The sequence below is a fragment of the Rhincodon typus genome, chromosome 15 (genome assembly GCF_021869965.1).
Source record: "Rhincodon typus isolate 14 chromosome 15, sRhiTyp1.1, whole genome shotgun sequence".
NCBI lineage: Eukaryota > Metazoa > Chordata > Chondrichthyes > Orectolobiformes > Rhincodontidae > Rhincodon > Rhincodon typus.
In genome coordinates, this window is record NC_063346.1 from 47,260,574 (window position 1) to 47,282,852 (window position 22,279).

General features: G+C 40.6%; 1 protein-coding gene across 1 annotated transcript in view; it reads left to right on the forward strand.

Annotated features, from left to right (window-relative positions):
• LOC109916435 (BTB/POZ domain-containing protein KCTD19-like) overlaps window positions 1–22,279 on the forward strand; it is a 100,912-nt gene that overhangs the window by 67,677 nt on the left and 10,956 nt on the right. The window contains 3 exon segments of the mRNA XM_048605999.1: window positions 5,697–5,841; window positions 8,624–9,014; window positions 15,071–15,232. Coding sequence (XP_048461956.1) covers window positions 5,697–5,841; window positions 8,624–9,014; window positions 15,071–15,232 — 698 coding nt within the window.

A 22,279-nucleotide genomic window follows, 5' to 3' on the forward strand; every position in this document is an offset into this window, starting at 1 on the left:
TGAGGAACTGAAGGCAGATAAATCACCAGTGTCTGATATTTACTTTGGGATGTAGATTAAGGAAATGGCCCTAGAATTACTTGATACATTGGTCATCATCCAAGATTCTATAGACTCTGGAACAGTGCTTACAGTTTTGAGGGAATAGGCAATATAACCCCTTTACTTAAGAAGAGCAATGGAGAGAAAACCAGGAATTATAGACCAGTCAGCCTGATGTTGGCAGTGGGGAAAATGCAAGAATCCATTATTAAAAGATTTGATAGCTGAGCACTTGGAAAATAGTGGTAGGATCAGACAGAGTCTGAATGGGTTTATGAAAGGGAAATCATGCTTGCCAAATCTGAGATTCTTCAGAAATGTAATTAGTACAGTTCATGAGGGGGAACCAGTGCTTGTGGTTCATTCGGACTTTCAGAAGGCTTTTAACAAAGTCCCAAGTAAGATATTAATGTGTAAAACTGAAGTGCCTGGGATTGGGGATAGTGTATTGAGATGGATACAAAACTGGTTGGCATACAGAAAACAAAAAGTTGCTAAAAATGCATTTTCTCTGAATAGCAGGCAATGACTAGCGGGTACTGCAGGTTTCAGTGCTAGGATCCCAGTTAGTGATAATATGTATTAATGATTTGGATGATGGGTCTAGATGCAATATCTCCAAATTTCCAGATGAGATCTGTCATGATTTTATTGAATGGCAGAGCAGGCTCAAGGGGCCAGATGCATGTTGTCAAAATTTACAGTTCAGGGTGAGAGGAGAACAACTCCAACCCCTTGTGCAGCCTATAAGCCTTGGTATGTGTTTGCAAACGGTGACTCTCAGCAGACCAGTTTAATGGTTGCCTGAGATTGCTTTGAATAATTTGTCGAGACTAGTGACATGGTCAAGATTGCTTGGAGCCAGATTTTTAATTGACATGGCTGGTTAGTGCAAGAGGATCATACGAACATGTGAAAGAAGAGCAGTCATAGATCACTTGGCCCCTTGAGTCTGCTCTGCCATTCAATTAGATCGTGACAGATCTAATGATCACATGCAGAGTTCTGTGATTACAGATGTCCTTAACCTGTAAAATATAAATGGCTGATTAATGCAGTTTCCCCTTGAAGGGTCTCATTATTCATCGGTTGATTTGTTCTCAAAAAAAAACACACACTGCCCCCTCTGGGTGTAGTGGCAGCTGCTTTTCATTTCCATTGTGTATTTGCAATTCAGATGAGGATTGAGAGCGATATGGATATCTCTTTCAGAGTGAGTCGCAGCCCAATCTTCATATTTCCCAAAACTTCCATGTTTCTTTCTCCTTGTATTCCCATTCAACCCTGTTATTTAGTTATTCATTTTCCAACTTTATTTCAAGCCCTAGGCTGACAGCTTAGATATGTCAACCGTTGTGATAGTTTACCCGCCTGTTGAAGCCAAGGTGGTGGTGACTGTTAATGACCTCCCCTCCCACAGAGCTCCATGCCTTCCCATACTCTTTTCTTTTTCCTACCCTTTAAATGTTGGCTTTCCCCCATCAGGATTATTGTTCCTTCTGCATCCAAATGTGCTGCAATCTACACAACTGACTTCCTAAACATCACCATAACATCAGTGAAGCCTATAATCTCCTTTGATTTTCAGTGACTGTCCCCCTCTCCCACCCCGACCAACTGGAAAAGACTCTGCAACTGATGACTGACCAGATGAAAAGAGACTAGGTGAAGCCATTCACCTGGCTGCTGACAATCCATCTGCACTCGACTAAGGACTACTGCTCTTAAACTTTAAGAGGTGGCCTTTCGGTTGAAGCACTATCAGTGTTTTTGCCATAAAAGCTTCTTCCACATTCTGCAGGTGTGATATTGACGTAACACAGTGTCATACATCAATGTCCACCTTCTTAACGGTTAATTGCTGGTAAACATGATGGGCTTGCCTGGCTTTGTATCTGTGCAGCAAGGTACAACAAAACTACTTTGAGCCTTTAAGTTCTGAATAAGGTAGAAATGTGCAAAAAGACAAGGCAAGGCAGAGTTTGAGTGTATCCAAGTAGGTGTAAAGTGTGTAAGTGCTAAGAAGGCAAGCTAAGATCCCAAGATGCATCCTGTTCTAATACATATGTGTGTTCCTGTGTGCAAAGCAGCTTGGAAACAGCATTGTGCAGGGCTGGATGAACACAGCAGGCCAAGCAGCATCATAGGACCTAATACAGGCACAATGTTTATGTATCCGGTCCAGTGAAGTGTTTTTTCTCCCCGATTCCAAATCAGCAGTGGGTTCAGTTGGATGGAAAATTAGAAAATCAAAGGTAAAGGTGAAGGTAGGATTGCAGATTAGTGATGGGGCTGATTGATACCAGAAAGTAAAAAGATGGGGCAGAGTGTGTGAATGTCATATGCCCAAGGAAACATAAAGTGTAGGGAAATTTGATAATAGAAAAAACTTAAAGGCTTTCCATCTTAATGCATATTTGGAATAAGGTAGATGAACAAATGGCGCAAATCGAGGTAAAGGAAAATAATTTCCTGGCCATTATGGACACATGGTTATAAGGAGATCAAAACTGGGAACTTAATATTCATGGATATTTGACCTTTTGTTAGGACAAGAGGGATGGAGAAGGTCAGGTAGCACTGTTAATAAGACATGAAATGAAGATAGTTTTGAGAGACAGTCTAGGCTTAGATGATGTAAAGTCCATTTTGGCAGAGCTAAAACAAGGGAAAGAAGACATTAGTAGGAGTAGTGTGCAGATCTCCAAAGAGTAGTCATTCTGTAGGAAAGCCTATAAATCATCAAAGAATGAGAGCATGAAAAAGAATAGAGCAATAATTTATTGATGACTTTAATCTTCATGTTGATTGGATTAATCAAATTGGAAAGGGTAGCAATGACCACAAATTCATTGAGTGAATTAGGATAGTTTAATAAATGACCTCAGAGTAAAAGATTCCCTAGGATGTAGTGATCACAACATGGTAAAATTTAATATTCAGTTCAAGAGTGAGAAACAACTATGCTTAACCTAGTACAATTAAATGAGGATAGGGGTAGCTAAAGTGAAATGGGTGGATAGTTTAGCAGGAGTGGCAGACATTTAAGGTGGTAATGTATGACTCTCAGCAAAAATCCATCCCAGTAAGGGAGGGATAAACCATCCGTGGCTAACTAAGGAAATTAAGAAGAGTATTAGATTGAAAGAAAAAACATATAATGAGGCAAAAGTCAGTGATAGCCTCAAACACTGGGATAAGTTCAGAATGCAGAAAAAGCGGACTAAAAAGATAATAAAAAGAGAGAAAATACAAGGCCGAACTGGCAAGAGATATAAAAACTGACAATAAGAGCTTCTTCAAGTATATAAAAAGGAAGAGAGAGGTCAATGTGAACGTAAGCCTCTTAGAAAATGAAACTGGGAGATAGTATGGCATCAAGAAAATGACAGTGGAGTTAAACAGACATTTTGCATCAGTCTTTAAAGTGTTTCAAGCACAAGTACCCCAAATCCCCCTGTGTTGCAGTTTTCTACGGTTCACGTATCCACTGTCTTTGTAGCTACTCTTTTAGGATCCTATGACATGAGCCGTCAGGGCCAGGGGACTTATTTGCCTTTAGCCCCATTAGTTTGTCTAATACTATTTGTCTGGTGATGGTACTTAATTTCTAGGTGCACCAGGTGATCAGGAAGGCTAATGGTATATTGGCCCTTATTTCAAGGAGTTGAAGCATAAGAGTAGGGAAGTCTTACCCAACTGTACAAGATGCTGGTGAGACCACATCTAGAGTACTATGAACAGTTTTGGTCCCCTTATTTAAGGAAAGATATTATTTTATTGAACACAACTTGGAGAATTTTCACTGGGTGAACCCCTGTATGGATGGGATTGTCTTATGAGCAAAGGTTAAACAGGTTGGGACTCTACTCTTTGAAATTTAGAAGAATGAAAGGTGATCTCATTGAAACATATAGGATTCTTAAGGGGCTTGATAGGGTAAATGCTGAGAGGATCTTTCCCCTCATGGGAGAGTCTAGGACATAGGGAATAGCCTTAGAATAAAGGGGTGGCTATTCAAGTCTGACATGAGGAATTTCTCATCTGAGGGTTGAGAGTCTTTGGAACCCCTTGCTACAAAGAACTGTGGGAGCAGAGTCCTTATGTACATTTAAGGCTAAAGTAGATTCTTGATCAGTAGAGAATTGAGGGCTATGGAGAAAAGACAGGAAAGAGGATGTAAGGAATGTCAAATTAGCCATGGTTCTACTAAATGGTGGAGAAGGTACCGAACAGTCTACTCCTGTTCCCATTTCTTATGGCCTTATGGTCAGCTAAATTTTACTCATGTTCTTTGCTGGATGTTAAGACAGTCATCCTCAATTCAACTCGACTTGTCCATGTTTAGTTAAGGTTATAGTTATTTTAATCAATTTATTCAGATATGTGCACATATCTGGGGCAGGTGGGACTTGAAATCAGGTTTCCTGGCCCAGAGGTAGGGACACTACCTCTGTACCACAAGACCTGAGAACTAGGGAGTGCTCATGGAAGAACTGAACTGAGCATTGATAAGCAGGTTATTGCTGAGTAATTAGTGTTTGGAAAGTACTGCCAACAATAGTTTTCATCTGCTGCTGATTGAGAGTAGACTGATCTAGTGGTAATTGGCTGGATAGAGCTGGGGAACTTTCTACATTGTCTAATAGATAACTGTACTGGAACAACTTAGTTTAGAGGTGCATTGAGTTCCAAAGCACAAGTATTCAACACTACACCAAAGATGTTATTGAGTGTCCAGTGCACTCAGTTGTTTCTTGATATCGAGTAAAGTGAATTGAACTGTCTGAAGACTGGCATCTATCATGATGGGCACCTCTAGAAGAGGCCAAGATTAATCATTCAGTTGTAATATAGGAAATAGTTTATAGCACATTTTTCTGAAACTTTTTAAGTTAATTCCTATTGATAATGATTTTTTTTGTGAGAAAAGAAAATTTTTAAGTAATTTATAAACTATCATAACTGGGTACACCAGTGTAGTGCTTTAGGATATTTGTCTAGCAACTTAGGGGATGTAAGAAAATCCCACCGTGGTGAGACATGAATTCAATCAATCTGACAACATGTGGGCAGGAGCCAGAGATAAAAGCTGACAATGATCACAAAACCTGAATGAGTGCTGATGCCTTTCTGTGAAGGGACTACATAACCTCCATTTGGACTGGCAAAACTCTGGTCTACACAATATTATGTGAAGTGGAATAGGAAAGCAGTCAATTGTGAAAGCATACAAAGATGGACAATAAATGCATCCTGTGAACCAATCTAAAAGAACTGTATAGCGTATTGTTTCATAGAGTGTAATGTGAGTTTATCCTGCTTCAGTCATCAAAATGACAATTTTGAATTTTCTATAGCAATTATTTGTTATATAAGTACGCCAATATTTTATACCCTTTTGTTACAGTGAAAATATATGTGAAATTATCAGTAATGATCTGTTACCTATCCTAAGAGTAGCTATTATACAAATAATGTCCTATAAAATGTTTGCATAGTAGGTTTCTGCAAAGCTGCAACAGGCCTCCTAATTTTCCATCCTGAAGAATGGTTAGGTGATCATTTGGAATAATGGAAGATTCACTTATGATATTTCATTTCCCAAGGATTACTCCATATTGTTAAAATAACATCTTTTTATTTTTACTTAGATTGTGGTGTGCAGAAAATGAGACAGAGACACTCAGTGCAGAAACAGTTAACGTTACTGCAGAAGCTATAACTTCAGTTTCTTCTGTGGAAATTCATGCTAGTTTTGAAGAAAAGGAAAATGTGTTAAATCATGTTGCACAAAAGGTATTATTTAGTCAGTGGTTTAAATTCCTATTTTTCAGCAGGAGTAGAATCTCCCAAACATTTACTTACCTGAGCTGTTGTCTAAAAACACTACTCAGATGCTGATTTGCCGAGTTTTTCTTTAATTTTTAAGTTTCCTATTTGTTTTTTGGAAATCTACTGAACATTTACCTTTTTCAGTGCTCTTCCCTCATATAGTAGACATGAAAACTCTACCTCTTTCCTCCCTTAGGATGCTCTTTAAAATCTCTCTGACTAAGCTTTTAACCACCTCTATGCAGCTAGATGTTAGATATTGCTTGTAATGTTTCTTTGAAGCCCCAGATGATGTCTCACTATATTAGGGATACTATATAAATTCAAGATGTTGATATTGAAAAATCTTCTCTTGGAAAAGAAATTCATCCCAATGAAGCACAGTGTCACTTTAATCAGTTTAAAAAGCATTCTGGTATTCAAGTTGAGGTTTAAGTCTTCCATTAAAATGAAATCTCAACATTTGTATGATTGTCAAGGCTTTACACTGTAATGAGCAATGTATTTTATTAAAATATCTTATTGCTTTGGGATGAGGCTTCAAACTGAGAAATAATAGATTTGAGGGGGTTACACTTGAAAACAGTACCATCTGCTGGCACAGGCATGGATAACATCCCATTCAGGCACTTTAGAATCACAAAATCCTTACAGTGTGGAAAGCAGCCATTTGGCCTATAAAATCAGCACCAACCGTCCAAACAGCATCCCACCCAGACCCACGCCCCCACCCTATTGATGTAATACCACGTTTACCAGGGCTAGTCCACCTAGCCTGCATATCCCTGGACACTATGGGGTAATTTAGCACAGCCAATCCACCTAACTTGGACATCTTTGGACTGTGGAAGGAAACCGGAGCACTTGGCAGAAACCCTTGCAGCCACAGGGAGAACGTACAAACTCCATACAAACAGTCAGCCCGAGACTGGAATTTAACCCCAGTCCCTAGCACTGAGGCAGCTTTGCTAACCAGCCATGCCACCCTATTTGTTTTTCCTAAGTATCCACATGAATGGAGTTTAAATGTATTATTATATTTGAAAATATTTCTTAAACAAAATGTGTTATAATTTTAAAATAATTGCAGAAATTTAGTTTAACATTCTGTGTTCTATTAAATTACTTGTCAACAGTGACTAAATTATTCCCCATTATATGTTTCACTTGTTTTAAAAACAGAAGGCTGTAATTTAAACAAATTACCTGGACGCGATAAACATCATTATGTTCTTGGTGCTGGACATAACTTAATTATTTCATAGAAAACTCATGACTGAGTTGCATTGCTGTTCAATCACTTCTGCATTGACTTACATTTAATAGCATTCATCTTTGTCATGCCTGAGCAGTAGTGACATTTTTAAATGCAAATTATTAATACAGTTCTACTGTAATTGAATGTTACTTTTAGACATAAGATGCATTGTTTTATTATGTTACAAAGTGATTTTACTTTTACTTTCAATTTAAACCTACCAAAACACTCTTAACTCAGCACCCAAAATACTGGGTGAGGTGGGCAAAATCACCCCTGAAGTTGCAGATGGAGGTCTGTGGAATGAAGCCTTGGGGTAATGTGAGTGTGGGGTGAGGGCTGAGTCGGGGAGTGGTATGTGCAGAATGTACACCCAGTCAAGGCCTGGGGTGAGTGGATTGGCCAAATGAGGCCTGAAGGGACAGGAAAGATGGTGTGTGTGGTGAGGACAGAGGGGGTGGGTTGTGCATCTGCAAAGCAGATCTGCAGGTTGAGGCCTGAGGGGGTGGGGGGTGCAGAGACCTGAGGGGGGTAGGTTCTGCACCTGCTAAGAATGGCCTGGAGTAGCGGGTCTAAATGGTGAGGCAGGTAGAAGTGGATTTGTGGGGAGAGGCTTAGGGGCCAAGCAGGTTTTTGGGGTGAGGCATGAGGGGCTAGAATGGACATCTGCTGGGAAAGGACTGAGGGTAGCGGGTTTCCAGGACAAGGCCTGGGGTATGTGAGACTGCAGTGAGGAGAGAGCTGTTGGGAGGGGCCATGTAAGCAGCAAACTGCTTGACATATAAAGTGAGAAATGGGAGGCTAGAAAGGGGAAGAGGAGAAGAATGTGTCTGTGAAATGGTGGAAGTAGTCAGTGGCTACAAAAGGAATGGAGTGGAGAATCAAGTGGTTATAAAGGGGAAGAGGGAAAGAGGCTAATATGGGGAGACTGGTAACAAAGGAATACATAGTTAACTGGGAACCAAGCAAATTTCAAGTCAGGTAATGGATTCCTTGCAAATTAATGTGCTTTTGTTGCAAAGATTTACCAGAACCCTGAATTATTTAGTTTTTTAAAATTATAATTCCAAAATTTTTTTTTTAAAAGACTGTAAATGCAGTGATTGTGTGATAAAGTCCTGTGTCTAGAAAATTTAAGCTTTCCTTGTGTGTTGTGTCTTTACATTTAATGGACAATTGATAATTACTGAGGATATTCATGAATTCCATTCTTTCTGTTTTGGAGTCCAAATACCCAATATGTCTTCACAGATGCAAAAGTTGATATTACCTCATGACTGCATCTAATCTAATGAAAGAGTTAATGAGAATGAAAATGTAGTCCCTGAAAATCAAAATGTGGCCTTTGAGACATCTCAAGAAGAACCCTTATAAAACTGATACTTTGAACCTGATATAGTTAAAGTTACATCACAATACAATTTATATGAATTTAAATGCATTATTTATGTTAAAATGACTAAAATAATTAACTGTTTGGTCTCCTAGGAACATACAAACAATACTGTTACTGAAATAGATCAATGCAGAATGACCAGTTGGAACTGCAGCAATAAGCCAGTTCCTCAGACACGAAACATGACCATGAGTTCAGCTCCTAAAAATTGCAGCACAACTATTTCACCTCAGAAAGCAAAGAAAAGTAAATTAAACACGTTTTGTGTTGGAGAAAAGCAGGTAGCTGAGGATTTGTATACTTCAAGCGATGATGTAGGTTTTGATGATTCAGGAAGTCCACCCAGAAAAAAAGCAGTCAAGCCACATCATAATGGACAGACTGAAATAATGACATCAGTGGACAAGTTAATATCTCTGGTTAAGGGATGGAAGAATAACAATATGGAGAAAGTTGGATTTTTGCCGACTACTGGTTCTAAAGGTAAATTATTTCATCCACATTTAACAGTGCAATGACTTTCTCATCTTCCCTTGTAAAGAAGTGACATTTCGGGAAACATTTGATCTTCCAGTTCAGATAAGAAACTGTATATTTAGCCGCCAGTTTATTGCTAATACGAGGGAAGTCTCCATTGTCTGCTCTCTGTTCGAGAGATTTGACTGGTGGTGAATTTAACGTGAGGGCCACCATACGTCTAGTGAGAAGGGAGGACCTTCAGAGTGATCTCAGCTGATGTGGGAATTGATGTGGGAACCTGTGCTTGTTGGCATCAATCTGCTGTGGAAATCAGCGATCCAGCCAACTGAGCTAACTAACATGTAAACTTTTTAGTGTGAACTTAATTGTGCAGTTAAAAACAATTCAATGTGGTATGTGAATTGGAGTAGTCAGAAGATGTTAACAACATGCTTCCCTTCCTAACTTTCATAGCAGTTTATTACTATTTCAGTCTGGCTCATTGAACTACTTTATAGTCATGACTGTGAACAAAAATGCAAAATAGGATATAATTACAAATACAAGTATTCTTTGGTAGAACTTTATTTAGCATTATTTATATAAATAATTATATAAAAATATAATTATTTAATATCTATTATTTACATTAGTAGAGAAATAATTACTGAGATTTATGATAGATTCAATATTATAGAGATTTTGAAAAAAATGATTAATACAGTTTTACAGTGGTATTACTCATCTCATGAATCAGGAATGTGATTTACTGTTGTTTGTACCATTCTAAGACTTTTTAACATTGCACATGATCGTTAACATCAAGATGCCTGTCAAGACGAAATGAGTGGTTTCCGCATTATTGTCAGCATAATTTCTTAAATAACTGAAGGTGAAGATACAGTACACATTTTTATGGGCTGGTATAGTTGTAATATCTAACAATCCAGAGGCCTGGGCTATTACTTTTGGGGTCACAGGTGCTAATCTTGTCACTTGGCAGCTGGTGAAATTTCAATTAAATTGGTAAAATCTAGAATTGAAAGCTACTCTCATTAAACTATCATAAGACAAACAACTGTCGATGCTGGACATCTAAAACAAACCAGTTCTGATGAAGAGTCACCAGAATCAAAATGTTAACTCTGCATTCTCCCCACATATGCTATCAGATCTTCTGAGTTTCACCAGCAATTTCTGTTCTTGTTTCCCTTGTGATATAAAAACATCTGGTTTACTAATGCTCTTTACGAAAGGAAATCTGCCATCTTTGCTGGTCCAGACCAGTAGCAATATGTTTGCCCCTTAACTGCCCTCTGAAATAGTCTAACAAAACACTCAGATCAAGGGCACTTAGGGATGGACAGCAAATGCTGGCCTTGCTAGCAACACCTAAATCCCATGAAAGAATTAAACACAGGTTAAAAAGAGTTTCTGTGCCATTATTTACATTTCAAATTGAAAATTTAGCATGTGTTATGATCCCAGCTGACAGTAATTCTGGAGAAGTCTGATCCCAAAGCAAAACCAGTTTTATACACCATGGGCTGAATGTTAGAAATTAGCTGATGTTTTTGTTGATGGAGGGTTATTCTCATGAAGCCTAGTGTGTTTTCTTATGCTGTTTTCTCAACTTGTCTCATTAACTAGGTAGCACATCCCTATTGCACCCCACTCGTCCAATGCTAGTCCAATTCTCCCACTTGCCGTAAGTGAAAGTTCACTGCTGGGACATCCCAGGATCTCTAGAATACCAGCGCCATTTTTGAAAAGCTGTTGTGCACATCGTAAAGTGCTGGTAGTCCTGGGCTGCTTTGCCCGGTTTGAGAAATTAGCCGCAGGCAGTGCCGACAGGGGGAGGTTGTCACCTTGCCTTGAGGACAGGGTACTAGAGGTCCAGATGGATGGCACAGTACAGAGGATGGTTATCTACGCAGGTCCGGCAGTGGAAGCCACAAACCAGACACTGCTAGTCTGGTCCGAAGTTGCCAGCTGGATCATAGAATCCCTACAGTGTGGAAACAGGCCATTTGGCCCAACAAGTCCACACTGCCCCTCCGAAGAGCATCCCACCCTGACTCATTCCCCCACCCCTGCATTTCCCCATGCCTAACCCACCTAACCTAAGCATCCCTGGACACTACGGGCAATTTAGCATGGCCAGTCCACCTAGCCTGCACATCTTTAGACTGGGAGGAAACCAGAGCACCCAGAGGAAACCCACGCAGACATGGGGACAATGTGCAAACTCCACACAGACAGTCGCCTGAGGGTGGAATTGAACCCTGGTCCCTGGCGCTGTAAGGCAGCAGTGCTAACCACTGAGCCACCATGCCGGATCAGGGCAGTCTCTATGCTCCGCGAAAACATGCAGTCATGAGGAGGAGAATAACGCAATCCTGGATCTACAGACCTCTTTTTCATTTTCTACACTTCTTGCAAATATGGTACATCCACAAATTAAGGATATTCCACCCCGTCATCTGGACTGGGTGCCTGTCAAGATTACTGCTGTCAGGCTTGGAATAGGCAGGGCTTTGTGCAGCTATTCGTGGCAGACCACTGTGCTATTAGGGGGAGTGAACATGTGATCTGTCCATTGAACATCTCAATCTTGAATGGCAGTGGTCTCCCTTGATAACTGATACACAAAATTACCTTTTCCCCCTGAGATGCGTAGAATTATCACTGAATATGTACTCTGCTCTATTAAGTGCAGAAAGCGTGTGCAGGCCAGGCCCTAATACAGTCCCTGCACAATATGTTTTAATGTCAGTGATGTCATTGTCAAAGTCCAACACCTTGGTTATAAGTTATTGCTATCACAGCTCAAGGATCGTGATTCTGATTCTGTCTGCAGTTAAGTTCTATGCTTTGGCTGTATAAGCAGCAACATGGTGAAAAGCTCCTGACATCTGATACTATCTGCAGTCATGGAGTTGGTTGCTTGTGAAAGATGAGCTATGCCTGGCCATTACAATATCTTTTATTCTTGGAATGTCTGAAGAGGCAGCTCATCCATCTCATGACTATGACTTAAACAGGTCCAGCAGCGAAGAAGACACCACAACAGACGTTTTAACAATAAACTGCATTTATATTTACAAAAGTGCAAGGATTTTCACAATTATTTGTCACGTGTGCCATGCAATTTTTTTTTTCTTTTCCCAGCCACTAAATGCACGTCTGACATCCACAGCTGGATGGAGGGAGCCTGCTCTCTAATTGGCCTGGAAGACTTGGGCGGTCATAGCTGGCAAATTTTGCACTTAGAGGGCCCAGGTCTGCTGGAAGAGTGCTACTCTGATGCAAGCTCACCTGCCTCATATAGAACTTCTGCATGAATTGGCATTGCAAATAGGGGTTGAGGTGGAAGGGGGTTGCATCTCTGGAATGTCCTGGAAAGAAATTTATGGGGAATCCTGTGTGTGACTTCTCCCATTGGATTCCTGCTGGCACCACCCTATTCCTTTATTCAAATAAAGGAAGGAATTGAGAATAATGGATGTGGACAGAAGAGCTATTGGGGTGATGCTGAGCAAGAAAGGTGGTGAGGCATGCCCAATGAACGAATGGGAAGAGCAAAGAGGGGGGAGTAGGCTTGGGTGAAAGCTGTTGAGCGGACACAATGCATACAATAGTGGGAGTTGTACTTCATGAGCCTTGGTGAGAGGCATGTGCAGTGACAGAGTTAGTGGTGCCCCCATGAGTGTGAGGTAATAGTGAAAAGATAGCTGCATTTAACCTTGCGGTGTAGTTACATAATTGATGAGGTGAAAATGGAAGATTGTATGAGGAAAGTTGCTGTGAGCAATGGATGGACTGGACACCATGAATTTTGCTGGAATAAAACACTTTGACTGAAAATGGGGATATTCAGCTTCCAGTCTCTTTGTTCTCAGAGACCTGCTTCAACATCAGAAACTGTTCAAAGACACCAAACAGAGAATGATTCCATTCAGAGAGAAACTTGCTTCTTGCTTCTTTACACAAATTCTTGTTGTGTTCTGAACTACCAAACAAGAAACACTGATTGACCCAACCCCACTGAAAATAATTTCCTATGTATGCTTTGCCTCTTAGCTCTTACAAGTTCTCAAGAGAACTTGTAAGTATTTTGTGGAAACTGGTAATAACATAATCAGGAAACCAATCACTTTTAGAATAATCTCCGATCACTTTGGCCTTAATAGGACTTCACGCTAAAGAAAATATAAGCTTTTTCCATAAGGGGTCATCACAACAGCAGAGTCTTGGCATACAATTCTTAGTGAAAATTACATGCATATTATCTGCTTCAGTATTCATGACCACGATGCTAATGTTTTCACATATATTTCGGAACTCATCATTGTCAAGTTACCCCCCCCCCACCAATATCAGGAAACTTTTTGGTGCCCCAATTCCAGTTCATTTCTCAGTTTTCAAGAAGGAGTTAGATATATTTCTTAGGGCTAAGGGGATCAAAGGATATTGAGAGAAATGGAGAACAGACTACTGAATTGGATGATCAGCCTTGATTATATTGAATGATCGCGTAGACTCAAGGCCCAAATGTCCTACTCCTGCTCCTATGTTCTGTGTTTCTATATTATAGCTATGAATAGTCATGCTAGGGGATCCAACTTTCTTCCTTTTATGGATAACCAGGAACTTGTGTCACCCTTAGCACCTGGCATATGTTAGAAGGATTTGCAGGTTGATAATTAATCAGTTTGACTGTATGATAAACTTATTATCCTCGAGTCAGACTCAAGCGAAGAGCTTCTGGCTAAGAAGTGAGGTGCTACACGTTGAGCTACAAGACTGTCCATCCAGTCCATCCAATGCAAAACTCACATTTAATATTTATGACATACCCCAGAAAGTTCTTCATAATCTGTCTTTGAGCGTTCTTCAACGGACCAAGTTTTTGGCAATTTCCTGCAAATATTCTAACCTTCTATAGTATCTGAATTTGTCTACAATTGCCTTTTAAATTAACTTTTTAGCATCTTAAATACCAGCCTATGTTTTCTGTGGAAATACATAAAGAATGGCTGTAATAGCGCCTAATAGAATAAGTAATAGAAAAATGGGAATTTCAGTATAGTAAAGTTCAACTGCATACTTTATAATTTATACCTGCAGAAGAAAGACCTCAAGATAAATAAAGACTCTGCTGATGCTATGATGAACTACTTAGGATTAAAAATAATTAATTGAGAAAATTATGATTTCTTAAAGTTCATTTCCATTCAGAAAATTAAATGAGTAGCATACATGAAAATCATAAAATCCATAAACTACAAGTGTATAATCGGCTAAAGCCATTCTTTTCGTTTGGGAAATATTGTCTTCTGGTGAATGGAATTTACTGTTGTATGTGATTTATATTCATATAAACAAAAAAGTACAATTCTAATAATATTACAGATAGTGTTATGATAGAATAGGAATAGTGTACATTTAGTAGCAAAACATTTTTTAAGTTCGTGTTTGTGTGTCCAAAACAGTTTTAATTTGACTGTCATATTTGCACCATTTTGTTCTTTTTTTAAAAACTTCCCGTGATGGGTCCCCATATAAAGGTGTTTGGGGACTTTTTTTTCTTGATCTGTGGGCATTCCAACTTGCTATGGTGATGTTAGTTGACTGTGCTCATCTGTTCTGCCAACCTACACAGAAGCAAGTGCTTTAAAATGATATGGGACAGCCGAGATCCACCTAACTTTAGAAAGTATGCAGCAGCATGAGCTAGGTCTTTCTGTTCAAATCATTAACTCATTAAAGGTACTGAAGTTTTCTTTGCCACCAATGTCATAGGTCATTGGAATGGTTCTCGCAAGGGAAACATAATATTACTTCTTATGAATTTAAAAACTAAACTAGAACACAATTCTAAGTTCTGCTGTGAGGATTTTCCTCTGCTGACTTTGTATATTGAAATCATGGCAACATTGCATAGTTGTTCACTCAATTACCAGTAATTCCCTGATATTGACAGTGTTGACATAGCAGACATTGAAATAGCAATTTATAATAGTAAATATTTTGTTTCCTATGCATGATTTATAATGTATGAATTTTTTTTGTTGTAGGAAAACGATTCAATAAGACAATGGATCATAATGACTTTGGTGGTTGGCCGCAGAACTCTGGATTTATCATAAAAGTTCACCATCCTCTCTTGCTGGGAAATGATGGATACTCTGTCTTTTACACAGATAGTGTGTTATACATGAAGCAATCTACTGACATAGGTACTTTATGACTCTTACATCTTAACAGTTTTGATTTGAAGAATCAAATTTGAAGATGTTTTAGATATATGATACTTGAAACCAGAGGGGGATTATAAGTTTTAAACTCCTGATTCATATAAGCAACTGCCTCATTCTTCATAGCTTGACATACTGTACTGCATTCTAAAGGCATTTTCTGACAGTTTGTTGAATGACTGGTTAGGCCACTCTTGGAATACTGTGCTCAGTTCTGGTCTCCTTGCTGTAGGAAAGATGTTGTGAAACTTGGAGGGGTTTTGAAAAGATTCACAATGATGTTGCCAGGGTCGGAGATTTTGAGCTATATGGAGAGACTATATTCCCAGGAGCGACGGAGCCTGAGGGGTGACCTTATAGAAGTTTATAAAATCATGAGGGGCATGGATAGGGTAAATAGTCAAGGTCTTTTCCCCTGGGTAGGGAGTCCAAAATTAGAGGGTATAGGTTTAAGGTGAGAGGGGAAAGATTTAAAAGGGACCTAAGGGTCAGTGTTTTCATGCAGTGTGTGTTGCATGTACAGAATGAGCTGCCAGAGGAAGTGGTGGAGGCTGGTACAATTAGAACACTTAAAAGGCATCTGGATGGGTATATGAATAGGAAGGTTTTAGAGGGATATGGGCCAAATGCTGGCAAATGGGATTAGATTAAGTTAGGATATCTGGTCAGCATGGATGAATTGGACCGAAGGGTCTATTTCTGTGATGTATATCTCTATGACTTTATGACACCACCATATGATTCAAATAGCATGTAAGTAATTCAAAAGTTGGGGCTTTACTTGATCAAATCCAATTAGTAATCCTCTAACTTGTTTCAGACAACGGCTATCAAGAAATTAAGCAGTGTTCTTGGTATAGAACAGGTTGTCTTCTAACCAAAAAGAGTATAGACATTAAAGATCTGATGGTGAAACTAAAGCAAAAACACTCTAGTGGAATGGTAACTAGCCACACTGGCACAGATTACACAAAGTCAGCTATAATATTCATTGTCTTGTTATTTGATCAATCTAAGGAATGGCTCTGAAAAGGCCAATTTTAAAATGTACATTTTGCTCTTGGGAAAAAAGACTAATGATTATAATAATTATCTTTCCTGTTTTCTTATTTAAAAGGCTAACAAGGTAGATAACAGATTACATTTTATAAGTATGGAACAGAAGGTGAAGAGGAGATTTAATAGAATCATAGAATTTTCACGATGTGGAATCGGGCCATTTGGCCCTTCGGGTCGGCACCAACCCTCCAAAGAGCATCCCATCCAGACCCACCCCCTACTACCCTATCCCTATAACCCTGCATTTCCCATGGCTAATCCACCTAGGCACTTTGGGCAATTTAGCATGGCCAATCCACCTAACCTGCACATCTTTTGACTGTGGGAGGAAATTCATGCAGATATGGGGAGAATGTGCAAACTCCACACAGTTGCCCGAGAGTGGAATTGAATCCGGGTCCCTGGTGCTGTGAGGCATCAGTGCTTACCACTGAGCCACTGTGCTGGCCTGTGTTAATTATAGAAGTGTTCAAAATTGTGAATGGTTTTGATCAGAGCAAATAGCAGGAGCAGAATGATCAGAAACAAGAATAAAATTTTAAGATACTTGGCAAAAGAATAAGGTCAGATGAAGAGATTAATTTTATACACTGATTTGTAATGGTCTGTTTTGCACTGTTTAAAGGGAGGGAGTAGATTTGACAAGAATTTTCAAAAGATAATTGGATAAATAGTTGAAGGGGGAAAAACCTTCAGCGCTACAGGAAAGGCCATAGTTGCAATTTCAACAGAGCTGATATAGTCGAGATTGCTACAATGCCTCATTTTATGCTGTGTCATCCTATGATTCTGTTGCATCTGAACTGGAGGGGGACCAGTATCCTGGTGGGCAGATTTGCTAGTCCTGTGTGAGGGTTTAAACTAGGTTGGCAGGGGTGTGGCATCCTCAACAGCAGGGAGGCAAGTGTGAGGCTGGAAGGAGACACAGTAATCGGAAACAGTAGGTTGAAGAGACAGGTCAGGCTAGAACAGAACAGGGAGCAAGGAATACCTGTTGGATTAAGTTGCATCTATTTCAATGCAAGAGGGCTGACAGGTAAGGCTGATGAACTCAGGGTGTGGACAGGTATGTGGGGCTGGGATATTATAGCCATTACAGAAACATGGTTAAGGGAGGGACAGGACTGGCAGCTTAACATGCCAGGGTACAGCTGCTTCAGGTGGGACAGGGGTGGAGGAAAGAGGAGAGATGCATCTTTGATTAAGAAGAGTATCACAGCAGTAGTCGGAGATGAAATAACTGAGGGATCATCTAGTGAGGCTTTGTAGGTGGAGCTAAGAAATAAGAAGGGGATGATATTATTGGGGTTGTACTAGTCAACAGGAATTAGAGGAACAAATATGCAGGGCAATTGTGGAGATTTGCAGGAGAAATAGGTTTGTCATAGTGGAGGATTTTAATTTTCCTAACATAGACTGGGACTACCATAGTGTTAAGGACTTAGATAGGGTGAAATTTGTTAAATGTGTTTAGGAAAGTTTCCTCAAGCAGTATACAGAGGGTCCTACTTGGGAAGGGGCAGAACCCGACCTACTCTTGGGAAATAGGGCAGGACAGTGACTGAGGTGACAGTGGGTGATCACTTTGGGATCAGTGACCATGGTTCTATTAATTTTAAAATAGTTATGGAGAAGGACAAAACTAGTCCAGAGGTTCAAGTTCTAAATTGGGACAAGGTGAATTATGATGGAATTAGACAGGTGTTTGCAGACAAAGGGACCTCTGGCAAGTGTGAGGTCTTTAAAAGTGTGATAGCTAGAGTTCAAGGTCTGTGTGTTCTTGTGAGGGTGAAGTGCCAAGGTTGGCAGGAGTAGGGAACCCTCGATGACGAGATATTGAGGCTTTGACCAGAAAAAAAGGAGGCATGCTCGGGTACAGGCAGCTGGGATCAAGGGAATCTCTGAAGGTATATAGTGGATACTGGAATTTACTGAAGAAGGAAATCAGGAGAGCGAAAAGTGGGCACGAGATAGCTTTGGCCGAGAAGATCAGGGTGAATCCAAAGAGATTCTTTAAGTATATTAAAGGAAAAAGAATGACTAGAGAGAGAACAGAACCCCTCAAGGACTAAAGTGGACATGTATGTGTGGAATTGCAGGATATGGGCAAGGTCCTCACTGAAAATTTCTCCTCTGTGTTTTCTGTGGAGAAAGACATGAAGACTTGGGAATTTGAGGAGTGGCGATATCTTAGGGACAGTCCATATCACAGTAGAGGTGGTGTTGGAAGTATTAGAATGTATGAAGGTGGATAAACCTCCTGGTCCTGACCAGGTATATCCAAGAAGCTAGAGAAGAAATTGTGGGGGCCCTGGCTGATACATTTACATCATCATTAGACACGGGTGAGGTCCCTGAAAACTGGAGGGTAGTGAATGTTGTGCCCTTATTCAAGATGGGCTGCAAAGAAAAACCTGGGAATTATAGGCCAGTAAGCATCTGTGGCAGGTAAGTTACTTGACAAGATTCCGAGGGATAAGATATACATGCATTTGGAAAGATAGGGTTTGATTAGAAGTAGTCAGCATGGCTTCATGAGTGGGAGATCGTACCTCACAAATTTATTAGAGTTCTTTGAAGTGACCAGGAAGGTTGATGAGGGCAGGGTGGTAGATATAGTCTTTATGGATTTCAGTAAGGCCTTTGATAAGGTTCCACACGGTACGCTGCTCTGGAAGGTTATATCGCATGGAATCCAGGGAGAGGTGGCAAACTGGATACACAATTGGCTTGATGGTAGGAAGCAGAGGTGGAATGGTGGAAGGATGCTTGTCAGACTGGAGGTCTGTGACTAGTGGTGTGCCTCATTGGGTCGGTGCTGGGCCCATTGCTGTTTGTTATCTAAATCAATGATTTGGATGAGAATATACAAGGCAGGATTAACGGGTGGTGCTAAAATAGATGGTATCGTGGACAGTGAGGAAGGTTATCAGAAATTGCAGCAGGATCTTGATCAGTTGGGGAAGTGGGCCAGGAAATGGTAAATATAGGTAAGTGTGAGGCGTTGCATTTTGGAAAGTCAAATCAAGGTAGGAGTTTCATTGGGAATGGTAGGGCCTTAAGGAGTGTAGTGGACCTTGGAGTTCAGGTGCATGGTTCTCTGAAAGTGGAGTCACAGGTAGATGGGGCATTGAAGAAGGCTTTTAGCATACTGGCCTTCATCAGTCAGGGCACTTAAGCAAAGAAGTTGGGAAGTTATGTTGCAGGTGTACAGGATGTTGGTGAGGCCATACTTGGAGTTTTGTGTTCAGTTTTGGTCACCTCGCTATAGGAAGAATGTTATTAAGCTGGATAAAATGCAGAAGAAATTTACAAGGATGTTGCCGGAGTTCAAGGGACAGAGTTATAGGAAGAGGCTGGACAAGCTAGTACTTGTTTCTTTAGATGGTACAAGACTGAGGAGGGATCTTACAGAAATGTATAAATCATGAGAGGCATGGATAGGATGAATGCACTCAGTCTTTTTCCCAGGGTTGGGGAACTGAGAATTAGAGGGCATCAGTTTAAGGTAAGCGGGGAAAGAATACATGGGAACCTGAGGGGCAACTTTTTTTACACAGGGTGATACGCATATGGAATGAGCTGCCAGTGGAAGTGGTTGAGGCTGGTACATTAACAACATTTAATTGGGAATTGGACGAATACATGGAAAGGAAAGGTTTAGAAGGATATGGGCCAAGAGCAGGGAAATGGGGTTAGAGTGGATGGACTTTTGGTCGGCATGGACCAATTTGGGCCGAAGGGCCTGTCTCTATGCTAGGACTCTATGACTCTCGACATGGGAAGAAAAACAATTTTGATAAAGGGATTTTAAGTTGATCAGGATTTATGAACAAAAGTTTATTATATGTTGATATGGTTCAAAGAAACAGACTCGTAGAGCTGAACAACATGGAAACAGAGCCTTCGGTCCAACTCATCCATGCCGACCAGATACCCGACGTTAATCTAGTCCCGTTCACCAGCGTTTGCCCCATATCCCTGTTAAACCCTTCCTATTCATATACCCATCTAGATGCCTTTTTAAATGTTGTAATTGTACCAGCCTCCATCACTTCCTCTGGCAGCTCATTCCATACATGCCCTACCCTCTGCGTGAAAATGTTGCCCCTTAGGCCCCTTTTAAATCTTACCCCTCTCACCTTAAACCTATGCCCTCTAGTTCTGGACTGCCCCACTCCAGGGAAAAGACTTTGGCTATTCACCCTATCCATGCCCCTCGTGATTTTATAAATCTCTACAAGGTCACCCCTCAGCCTCCGAAGGTCCAGGCCTATTCAGCCTCTCCCTATAGCTCAAAACCTCCAACCCTGGCAACATCCTCGTAAATCTTTTCTGAACCCTTTCAAGTTTCACAATATCTTTCCTTTAATAGGGAGACCAGAACTGAATGCAATATTCCAAAAGTGGCCTAATCAATGTCCAATAGCTGTTACATGACCTCCCAACTCCTAGACTCAATGCACATACCAATAAAGGCAAGCTTACCAATCACCACCTTCACTATCCTGTCTATCTGTGACTCCACTTTCAAGGAACTAAGAACCTGCACTCCCTAGGACCTTACCATTAAGTGTGTATGTCATGCCCTGATTTGCCTCTCCAAAATGCAGCACCTCACATTTATCTAAATTAAACCCCATCTGCCACTCCTCAGCCCATTGGCCCATGTGGTCAAGGTCCTATTATACTCGGAGTTAAACTTCTTTGCTGTCCACAACACCACCAATTTTGGTGTCATCTGCAAACTTATTAACCATACATCCTATGTTCACATCCAAATCATTCCTATAAATGACAATAAGCAGTGGACCCAGCCCCGATCCTTGTGATACACTGCTGGTCACAAGCCTCCAGTCTGAAAAGCAATCCTCCACTACCACGCTCTGTACCCTACCTTCAAGCCAGTTCTGTATCCAAAAGGCTAGTTGTCCCTGTATTCCATGTGATCTAACCTTGCTAACCAGTCTACCGTGTGGAACCTTGTTGAACACCTTACTGAAGTCCATATAGATCATGTACACCTTCTGCCTTCAAAAAGTTCAAACTTAGTGAGACATGATTACCTACGCACAAAGCCATGTTGATTATCCCTAATCAGTCCTTGCCTTTCCAAATACATGAAATCCTATCCTTCCAACAACTTGTCCATCACTGATGTCAGACTCACCAGTCCAGAGTTCTCTGTCTTTTCCTTACCACCTTTTTTAAATAATTGCACCATGTTAGCTCCAGTCTTCCGGTACATCACCTGTGGCTATCGTTGCTATCAAAGGCGCCCAGCAATCACATCCCTAGCTTCCGACAGAGTTCTAGGGTATATCTGATCAGGTCCTGGGGATTCATCCACCGTTATACATTTTAAGATGTCCAGCACCACGACCTTTGTAATATGGACAGTTTTCAAGATGTTGCTATTTATTTCCCCAAGTTCTCCAGCTTCTATATCCTTCCCCACAGTAAACACTGATGCAAAATACTCATTTAGTATCTCTACCATTTCCTGCAATTCCACACATAGGCAGCCTTGCTGATCTTTAAGGGGCCTTATTCTCTCCCTATTTACTCTTTTGTCCTTAATGTATTTGTAAATCCCTTTGGATTCTCCTTAACCCCGTTCGCCAAAGCTATCTTATGTCCCCTTCTTGCCCTCCTGATTTTCCTCTTAAGTATACTACTGCTGCCTTTGTACTCTTCTAGGGATTCACTCAATCCCTACTGTATATATACTTCCTTCCTTTTCCTGACCAAAACTTCAATTTCTCAAGTCATCCAGCATGCCCTACACTTACCAGCCTTGCCCTTTACCCTAACAGGAACATACTGTCTCTGGAGATAGTAGGAACTGCAGATGCTGGAGAATCCGAGACAACAAGGTGCAGGGCTGGATGAACACAGCAGGCCAAGCAGCATCATAGGAGCAGAGAGGCTGACGTTTCGGGCCTAGACCCTTCATCAGAAAAGGGGGAG